The sequence below is a fragment of the Nothobranchius furzeri genome, chromosome 2 (genome assembly GCF_043380555.1).
Source record: "Nothobranchius furzeri strain GRZ-AD chromosome 2, NfurGRZ-RIMD1, whole genome shotgun sequence".
NCBI classification, from domain to species: Eukaryota; Metazoa; Chordata; class Actinopteri; order Cyprinodontiformes; family Nothobranchiidae; genus Nothobranchius; species Nothobranchius furzeri.
Genome location: NC_091742.1, coordinates 6,468,759 through 6,479,400, shown reverse-complemented (window position 1 = coordinate 6,479,400; position 10,642 = coordinate 6,468,759). Strand labels below are relative to the sequence as shown.

General features: G+C 44.1%; 1 protein-coding gene across 2 annotated transcripts; it reads left to right on the top strand.

Annotated features, from left to right (window-relative positions):
- The first annotated feature begins 562 nt into the window (after positions 1–562).
- On the top strand, positions 563–9,904 carry prdm1c (PR domain containing 1c, with ZNF domain). Of its 2 annotated transcripts, XM_015947395.3 has the most exons (8): positions 563–711; positions 2,179–2,439; positions 3,589–3,708; positions 4,569–4,821; positions 6,373–7,349; positions 7,439–7,567; positions 8,954–9,014; positions 9,154–9,389. In XM_015947395.3, exons 1-8 carry the CDS (start codon positions 685–687, stop codon positions 9,246–9,248), a joined length of 1,923 nt encoding a protein of 640 aa, XP_015802881.3. In that variant the 5' UTR covers positions 563–684; the 3' UTR covers positions 9,249–9,389. The 2 variants fall into 2 exon arrangements, with proteins under 2 accessions (XP_015802881.3, XP_015802880.3); XM_015947394.3 differs by having other exon boundaries at positions 8,954–9,904.
- Positions 9,905–10,642: the final 738 nt, after the last annotated feature.

The following is a 10,642-nucleotide window of genomic DNA, read 5'->3' as shown; positions in this document are numbered from 1 at the left end:
CCCCCACCCCCCCCACACACACACACACTTCTAAAGTGAAAATTACGTCCATGCTGACCTGGCTGACTGAACGGCAAATCAGACAAAGAGCTAAAGTAGAAGAGAGTGTGAGGGTGAAAGAAAACCCTTAACCCTATCTCTATTAACCCTAACCCTCCCAGTCACTAATTTTAAAAGGGAAAAACAGTCAATGTGTATTATTGAACCTAATTTTGTTTTTGAATTAAAGAAGTAGCTCTTCATGAAAATCTAATCGGGCAAAGAAAAACATTTTTTATTAAAACGTTCCCCCCAAAGTCTCATACAGGTCCGTCCTCCTGGTTGCCCACAGACAAAAGAGGGTGTCAGAAAATGAAGATGCATCTGTGTGATCCGGACATAGCTGTGTGACAGCCAAGGCACCCCCCTGGAGAAAGCCTCACGCCTCTAGGCAGGACATTGACACACACACACACTCACACACTCCAAGGAGGAGTCATGATGGGGTAGGAGGAGGTGGCACAAGAGGAAAAGGGAGTGTATTTCTCTCTCTGAGACACACACCTTCCCTCCTCCACACTCTGTTACGCAGTCAGTCACACTTAGGTACGTTCAGGCTGGGTGAGCCACAGAAGAGGAAAGACGCTCAGCAGTGGATCAGACGAACTCCAGCTCAAGTTGGGCACAGACAGTCAAACTTGCCTTATGTGTGGCTCCTCTCAAGGCTTTACAGTAAGTGACCTTTACACCCATCTCTGATCCTTTCATGGATTCACTCTAAATATTCTTTGCCTTGTTGCACATCTGCTGCCACAGGAAGAGTGTGCTTTCTAGACTCAAACTGATACACGCCGTGCTGCGAGCCACAGATGAGTTTTTGATTCGTGTCTTTGGTCTTCAGGATATATTTTCTGCTGTGTCACTAGGTTCAACAGTTTCAGAGTGAGCTGTCACACTTGTGACAGTCATTCCGAGTCAGCTGTGGCAACACGCTTCAGAGAAAACGAGTGTGAAACTCTGTCCATAAATCTCATCTTTCTCTGCACTTCTTATTTGAAGTTGTTTTGATTTTCTTATTTTCCACCAGAGATCAAAAAGCAGCTCACGTGATGTCGCTCTTTTATATTCCTGATCAACCGCGTAAGCATGCTGAAGAATTTAGAACTTTTAATTGGACTTTTTTAGGGTTAGGGTTATTTCTAGTTCCTGGATGAATGAGAATTAATGCAAATTCAGATTTAAGAAATGTCAAATTAAGAAGCTCGGGTTGTTTGTTTTTAAATCAAGGTTAAATTTGGAGCTGAGCTGAAGTCACATGGTTTCCTACAGAATATTCACAAGCACAGCGCTTATCAGTCACTATCTCGGCTGCAGACTGATGCGTCTAATAAAGGAGACGTTCTGCAGACTGTATTTGTATCTCCAGCATTCAGTCTTTCTTAACCCTCACAGGCTCAAAATAAGTTTTGATAAAAGGACGAACAACTAAGTCCTTCAGCGGTACTTCTGCGTTAAACAATGCTCATGAAATACGTATGTGGAGTAACCAGGTAGGTAGGTTTTAACTGTTGCAAATCTGCAACGCCTGCCTTCTGAGGGTTAACACCCCTTTATATTGTGCTCATCATCAGGGCTGAGGTTACCTGACCACAGTCTTCGCAAAGAAGGATGTGAAGCAGAGAAATCAGCACAGACAGAAAGAGAAAGAGTTCAAAACTGGCCGAGAGCCAGGTCCATTTAAAGGAAGTCGGGCTGACTCACTTGGAGTGCTTACTTGTTTCCTTGTGAAAGTGGTCTTGCTTCAGGGCTGACGTGCAACAAACAAATCTTCCTCGTAGCCTGAAGCGTTGTGATTTGGAGAGTGAAAGAATGCATGGGACAGCGGGGGTAAGAGGGCACTTTGAAGTTTGTTTGTCCACTCGTAGCTGCTGAAGTTGAATTCTTTATCCCAAATTTGCCTCATCTGCCTCCACAAAAATCTTATTTCACACTTGGGGATCTAATTTTAGCTCCATTCAAAGCCGGACTTCCTTTAGTGCAGCTGTTCCTATTGTTTTCCTTCAATCTGAGGCACAAAAATAGTAAAGCCAAACTGGATTTTGTGCTACTGTAGACGTCAAGAAAGTCCAAAATGATGCATTTGAAAGAAATCCATTAGCTGCGTATTTTCTCTACTTTTTGTTTTGTTTTCTTCTCTAGGCCTCCTCCCCTGAATGCACCACAGTCATGTTAACCTCAGAGAAATCTCCACAAAGCATCAGAGCCACCACAGCAGAGATGCCAGGTCCGCAGGATGTAGATATGAAATCGTGGAGCGAGACGGACTTTGAGGAGAAGTGCACTTACATTGTGAAGGATCAACCTCTAGAAGAAGAGTCCAAAAGTCACAATGGCAAGGTTCGAGCTGAGAGGTCCTTACCCAGAAACCTTGCCCTGAAACGGAGCAACAACTCAACAGAGGTGCGCAGGACCTTCCTAATTTCTTGAACTACTTGCTTTGTGTGTTTTTACACAAAATCGCAATTTCTGCAGAAAATGTGCAGCAGTTGTTGATGTTTTTGGACTGCCAACTCTTTACGTCACTCCGACATCCTTCCATCCATGCATCCATCCTCAGGCGGGAAGTACTTGACGTGTTGTTGTCCAATTCGGGTCTTTCCCTCACTGCTGTGAATTAGCCGAGGCAAAGACAGAGACAATGGCCAAGTTCCTTAGCAATTAGCCCAAGGGCACTGTGATTGGCGGCTACCTTAGATCCCTTTGTTCCAGCTAGTTATTACATTATAATGCAAAGTTGAGACATGGGGACCTGTTACATGGACAACATCGTCAAAGGTGGACACGCGCATGGTGATGGAAGATAAGTGATGAAAAGAAAACCAAAGATCAGAAACGGTTGTCTGTAGATAAGATGTGGTATTCAGATGTAATCAGAGGAAGCAGGTTTGTTGCTTGTTACTAAATACCGGCTTTTACCATTTTGAACTTTCACCAGACTTCTTTGAATTTTGATTGGCATCAAGGAACTGCATTTGTTAGAGTTGTCAGCCGTATGAGGAATAAGGACAAGGCCAGAAAACTAGGTGGATGAGTTCAACTGTCTGGCTGGCCCAGTAAATATCCTGTACCAGTGTTCCCATGAAAGAGACTCTTTCCATCGCTTTTGTGCTCTTGCTTTTTGAACACGGAGCTCAGATTAATGTTCGCTGGTCGGGGTGTGAACGTGACACACTTCCTTGGCCCAAAGGCTTGAGAAAGAGGAGTGAATTTCACACCTGGAGGTACCAGAACAAGAGTTGAAACCGTAGAAAACTCGGGTGACTGTCTCATGAAAAATTCAGCATGTGAAGGATGGAGCACATTCAGTCACAGACTTAAAAAAGCAGTGCGTGAAAATGTTGTGGCAATAGTTAATGCATTACAGGAATCAGATCGATTACCTTGTTTAATCACAAAGAAAAATGGGTAAAGATTAAAGGTCTGATCATGCTGACAGTTTTCCCAAGAGCCTCATCCCTTTAATTATGTGATTCTAATCAAAGCGTCTGCTCAGCCCTCCAATTTGTGAACCAGCCCGTTTGATGTTTCTGTCTCCTCTGTGTTGAACAGGTGCTCGGGGTGATGAGCAAAGAGCTGATTCCCAAAGGGACGCGATTCGGCCCTTTCGTCGGGGAAAGCTACACCAACGAAACCCTGCCGAAAAATGCTGACCGAAGATATTTTTGGAGGGTAAGTGAGCTACGTGCTGGAGGCGCTGCAGGGGTTCTGCTGTGGTGCAAGCTGGCAGTTGTGGCCAAGGGCCGTCATCCTGTTAAAGTCGAGTCGTGATGCTAATGTGTGGTTTTAGCGAAGAAAATTGCATTTGCTAATTATGCAAAGGTGTTTTGTCAGTTTTTTGGTGACTTTGTGAGGTTTTTCTCTCTCTCAGCACACATTCACACAGCTGTTTGGTTTCAGTGACGCAGTGTTTCTTCTCTCTCTGCTTCTCTCAGCTGTGGTATCACTGCCAGTAAATACACCGTACACATGTCCGCACTTCTCCAGACTTACAAACTTTCACACTGACTAAGCGAGGAAGTGGCTTTGAGTCTGAAAACGGTGATGCTACAATTCAGCAGCATTGGGACATCTTCCATTGCACACACCCACACACACACACACACACACACACACACACACACACACACACACACACACACACACACACACACACACGCTTTTTTGTGATTAGGCAAATCAGAGTTAGGAACATAGAAATTATCTAAGCCTGACCAAAACTTGCAACAGACATACCGATATTTTACCACGACTCAAGCAATAAAGTCATGCCGACATAAAAAAGGGAGTAGGGAGGAAGAGGGGGAGGATACATTCACTACAACTGTGACAGATGTGGGCTATGATGCGATCTAGTCATACAGAGAAATTCTTGTTCAGTTAATTTCTAAACAGGTGACAGCCACAACCCCAAGCGGAATAAATAGACTATTTACCACAAAGACAATGACATCAGGATTGGTGAGGTCCTGTTTAAGAAGTTGATGTGTCGTTATCAACCAGATAATCCTGTGTTGCAATGGCTTGCTTAGGTGTTCTTTGACGGGCAGTTACACCACATCCTGGATGGTCTGAACGAGGAGAAGAGCAACTGGATGCGCTTCGTCAACCCAGCTTGTTCGGTGGAAGAGCAGAACCTGGTTGCCTGCCAGAGTGGGTTGGATGTCTACTTCTACACTATCAAACCCCTTCATCCAGGCCAGGAGCTTCTGGTGTGGTACTGCCCAGAATTCGCCCAGCGCTGCAAGTACCCTCCTCTGGGCCAGCTGGTTGTTGATAAAAAGGGTGAGTGTTAGAGCAGAATCCACGCGGGATGGTCTTCCGCGGCCACACTTTGATGCGTTTCTGGTTTGGACTGTCACAGTGAAAGCGCCCAGTCAAAGGGGTGACCGACTGACACACTCTTTGTGTGGGTGTTTAAAAAGTTACTCAGTCACACCCATGGGCCCTTTGTTAAAGCAGAGCACAAAGAATCATGGTAGAGTCCTGAAAACAGAGAGGGGCTTGTCTACAGGTGCAGCACGGGAGTAAAACGAGTCCAAATTCAGGATTTTGGGCCATGTTTCAGTTTCCCTTTTCTTTTTTAAGCACCCCTGGCTGCTCAGCCAAACCTGGAAACAAAGGGCGCTCATTTGGAGCCACAAAGAAAAACTGTCAGAGACGCCACAAGCATGCACACAATGCTCATTAAGAAACTCGTGCTCGCAACGAGGTGGCTGCTGATGCTCTGGCACGACTCCCCTTCGTTTGTTTGGCTTTTTAAAGAGGAAGAGTGGTAGGAAGTCTTGCAGTGACTACGTTAACTTCCTGACAAGGTGACCCGCTGAAAGATTGATATCTCACTTGGAGTGCGTTGTTTGTTTGCTAAGAGCGGGGCTCTCTGGAGATGGGGGTGTAGGGTGGGAGGGGTGAGGGGCAGAGCAAGGAGGGAGTGAACAAAAGATAAGGCTTGCTATGTTACATGTGGGTTGCTGTTAACTAAGTCCAAAAGTAGGTTAAGTATACAAGCTCACCTCTGTAAGTTCTTTGTCTTGTAAGAAAATCACACAACTCTGCTGAATATTAACGTGATTTCACGAGTTAGGATTAAGTGTAGAATTCCCCTGATTTTCACAATCATTTATAACCTAACTAGTGAATTTGGATGGATTTCTGTCTGTTTACATCTGGGTAAAACCATCCCTCATAACTCATTTGAAGATGAAACTGCCTTTGTATTCTGTTTCCTGTGTATCCTGCCTTAGCAACGATAAAACAAGGCAGTTACAAATCACCGTCACTCTGAAATAGATAACATACTGTATTCACACTCCTAACGCTATCTGTATCCTGATCAACCCCCCCATTGTTTAAGTTTGGGTGTCCACCTTCACAGAGTTCAAAGGTCATAGAGACACAGACAGATGTATCATTTGAAAAATTCAAGGTCTAGCACTCTTGGAAGGAGTGTCTATCATTCACCTTTCTTCTTGCCAAAGTTTTAAGTAACATCTTTTGTAGAAACGTTTTGAAGTTATAGAATTTTTGGTCAAATTTAGAAAATAATATGCTCAGTGTCACGCTAAGTCTCACACAGAGCATGTTTTCTGAATAACCCAACATCTACATTAGATTTTGGCTCAGTATTGAAGGACTTCACTGAATTACAGCCACTTTCGTGTTGGCCGAGGTTGATCTGCCGGGTTGGCCTTCCTGAACTGGACAGACCTTTGGAATTGTGTTCTTGTGTGTACATTTGTGCACCAGTAGACCTATAGTGATGCTAGAACTTACTTGTGACTAAAATAGATTTAACAGTTTTTAATGTTGCATCTCCTTTGCCTATTTTTCCAACAGAACTGTGTCAGACTTACGAGAAAACCAAAGAGAAACGAGGCCACAGTGTTTCAGAGATCCTCCGAGAGGAACCCTCCAAATCTAAATGCCCAAGACGCCTGGACAGTCCTTTGTCTCAGGCCAGTGTCTCCGCTGTTTTCCCCTTATGTCCCAGTGTCATCTACCCAATACAGGCCAACTCTGATTCTATCCATGGCCACAGATATTCCTCTTTAACCTCTATGCCCTCAAGCAGCCCTGCGGCTACCAAAAGCCCAGCACTAAATGGTGTCCACCTCAACTATCACCTCAGTCAAGACCCGATCCAAGCCAAACCTTTCCAAGAAACCTCTGTCCTTGATCCTGTGTCTGCTCTTAGGCATCCTTATCTGCTGCCTCACTACTCACTTGGCCTTTTGCCACATTCACACCCGTTCTACAGCGATCAAATCAAACCACACTTGGCCATGTCATCTAATTTCATGCCTTTTGATAACTACTCACACCTCCCACATCTTTTGGTAGGTGGATGCAAAGACTTGGTGCTTACACCATCAATTTCTAAACAAGAGCTCATGATTTCATCAACCAGTGAGCACAAAGACAACAGTGACCTCTACTCCCAAAAGACAAGCTACCTCAAAAATCCCTCAAAGGACTTCAGAGATTTCAAACACTCTGCTTGCACAGACCTCGCTATATCTGCTAGAGCCAGCTCTTCCCCCATTGACAGTAAAATCCTCAGAGTACCCTCATCCACACCTAGGGAATGCTCGCCACCTCTTGGCATGGCCGCCTCTTTCAACTGCCTTTCTTCCAAATCTACCTCTGCCTCTCAAGGCTATACTGAAGGTGCACTGGGCCTCAGGAGTACAAAGAGAGGAGGACAGACCCTTGGCTACAAGACCCTATCGTACCCTCTTACCAGGCAGAATGGAAAGATCCGGTATGAGTGCAATATTTGTGGAAAGGTCTTTGGGCAGCTGTCCAATCTCAAGGTAAGTTCCTCATTACCATAAGCTAGCAGCTTGTACAGTCACTGCATGGTGAGTTGACATAGTGCTAATCTGTCAGATTCTGTTGCCAGGTCCATCTGCGAGTGCACAGCGGTGAACGTCCCTTCAGGTGTCAGACCTGCAACAAGAACTTCACTCAGCTGGCACATCTGCAAAAACACTACCTCGTTCACACGGGGGAAAAGCCCCATGAGTGCAAGGTTAGCCTTCAGCATTTATGGATTTATTTTACTGGTTGGATGTGTATGTTAACTCCATTGTTAATGTTTTATCAAGTTGGGTTTTTTCATCACTTTTGATGTTTAACCCTGGTAGACAGTATTCAGAGCAATTGCAGTTTGGAGAATCAGGGAGAATGTTTCGAGTGAAAATAAGTAACTTTTCACTACATAATACACCTAAAATCTCCATTTTTTTTATAAACATCCTTGCAAACACTATGTCATGGGTTTTTAGACTATTTTTGTCTAGCATATGTGATGGAATTGGCATGCCTAACGTGGTTCATCTTTAAATTTGAGTTCCACCTCAGATGGACCAACGACCATGTTGCAGTGATTGACATAAATTAAATGTTATCATTGTTGAAAAGTGAAGCCAAACTGTTTCTCTTAGAAGCACTGCCGTGTTGTATTTTTGCTTCCAGAGTCTACACACTCAAGATATGTTGCTGAAAGTTCTGATGAATAACATTTTATTGCAAAAGTGAAAGTAACAGAGAACTCACTTGCAGTGATTCAAAGCTTTTTAAATCGTGGGTTATTTTAGTTGATGGAAATTTACTCTTTTGTTTCACAAGTGGTTAAAGTAACACTGAGCAGTTTGTTGCTCCTTTGCCCTACTGGTTGAAAGTGGAATTACAACTGCCCTATACAAAACCTGCTGTAGCTAGCCTAACAAAGAGCTAACACTAACATGAGCCAGCTAATACTAAAATAAACCACAAAGTAAAAAGACCCACACTGTTGAAAAAATATATACTTACAAGTCCAGTAGCAACAAAGCCAGGTCACCACCAGTCACTGATTTTGTAGCCTCCTTTAGCTCCCTCAAACTAGCATAGGCCGCGCCGATGTTCATTCTGGTTTTAGCTTGCTTTGCCTCCAAAGACATGATGCCAACAAAAAAGGGCAAACTTCTTCTTTTTCTTCTTCTTGTGCTTTTTATTGATGATTGGCTGACTGAAAAAGCTAACTGCTAACATAACAGCCGTAAAGCAGGTAAAGAGCACCCCCTATAGGGTACCTGCCCACTCCACAAAACTATCTAGTGTGATTTTTGGTCAGTGGAGGTCTGCAGAGTGAAATATAAAACTGGTCAAGTTTCTAACTCAACAGTCACTGAGATCAACGTTAAAGCTCTATAGCTTAAAGTTGAAAAAAACTGTTTAGAGTTACTTTAAATGTACTCCCCTCTGGACAACTTTTCCTTTATTCTCTAAACCAAAATAGGTGAAATACTCATAACATAGAACACCGTATCAAACAATTAGCTCTTATTTTGATTCAAATTCTTTGTGTTATACAACAATAAGCAATTTAGAACAAATATATTCATATATTACCCTCTGCTTTGTTCTGAAACAGGTGTGCCATAAGCGGTTTAGCAGCACCAGCAACTTGAAGACCCACCAGCGGCTGCACTCAGGTGAGAGGCCTTACCAATGCAAGCTCTGCCCAGCCCGATTTACTCAGTTCATTCACCTCAAGCTCCACAAACGCCTGCACACAGGCGAGCGACCCCACCACTGTCCTCACTGCCCCTGTGCCTATCTCCACTACTGCAGTCTGCAGGTGCACCTCCAAGGATTCTGCCCTCTTTCCCCCTCAGCAACCCAGAGGCTCTCTCCAGAGGAGCTGCATCGGATCAACTCTGAGATAGAGCAGTTTGACTTGAGTGAGGCCGCAGAGCAGCTTGAAGCCATGGCTACAGAGGTTAAGATGGACAAGGGGGATGTCAATGTTCTGATGCAAAAGATAGAGACTCGTGTCTCATACCTGCAGGACTTTGCCAGAGGAAACACTGAGCTGAGCATCAGATCAGCAAAGGACTGTGCTGACGCGCAGCTGCACCGTGACTGTTCACTGCATCTGCAACCAGCAAGCATCAAGCTGGAGTCGGGCTGCATTTCAGAGACTTAAGACTGACCTGCTAATCCAACCAAATAATCCTCAGACGCCAACCCAGCATCTGTCTGTCACTGTCCTATTTGAAGTAAAGCCTTATCTGAATCATGGACTTCCTGTAACTCTACAGGGAGTTTAGCTTACGAAAAGTCAAGACTTTGACAGCACTGCCTGGGAAAAGTGACTAATTTTAATTTATTCATTTGCTAATTTGAATCTTGACATGTATAAAAATACAGAATTGTTATATTTTCTTCTATTTGTTTTGTACCTCTAGAACATCTCAATGTAACTACAGAGTCAGCGAATATGCGTAACAATGTAACATGGATTTGTAGTTTCACTGTGTGAGACCGAGGGCTCTCGTTTGTGCCCGTATTTATATCGACTAATTAAAAGTGACGATGACTGCACGAGCGCGACTGTCTGTGGTGTCAGGGGGCAAACTTATAAAGTGACGACGCAGAGGAAACCTCAGTTGTTCGTGCATGGCACACATGCTGTATGAGTGCACTCTGCTGATGTGGGAAGTCGGTGATTCAGACAAACATCCTGTTATGAGTTATAAGTCTCGGGATTTGCAGCATCAGTAAGCATCCGCGCTTCACACCGAAAGACAAACACCTGAAAAGAAAACTACGTTGTCCATGTCTAAGATCACAAAGCAAATTGTGCGCTAAGATTTCTTTTGCATGGTTTCTGTTTTAATCAGGTGGTAGACAATTTGTCTAACAGATGACTAACTAATGACATGATTGAGCAAAAATAGTGCATTAGCAATGTGATGAACAATTTCTCAAAGCAGAATCCCAACATATAGAGCTCCGGGAGTTGACGTCCCTTCTCCCGGTATGCAACAGTTCAAATCGAAACGGCGCCATTAGGCAGGCAGAAGCTGGCAGCTGGACTATTTGTTATTGTCAGAAACTCAATCAGACAGGAAATATGGTAGATTCCTGTTGTGCCCCAGGATGCAGAACAGACGCAGACGACATAAGGAATGAGCCATCTACAGGATTCCCCAAGATCCGGAGCGCCGGAAACGTTGGATCATTGTAATAAAACGCGCTAGTGACCGGGCTAAAATGAAGCTGTGGGATCCCGAGAGTAAAGGATTTCGCTTATGCAGCGACCGCTTCATATCAGGTA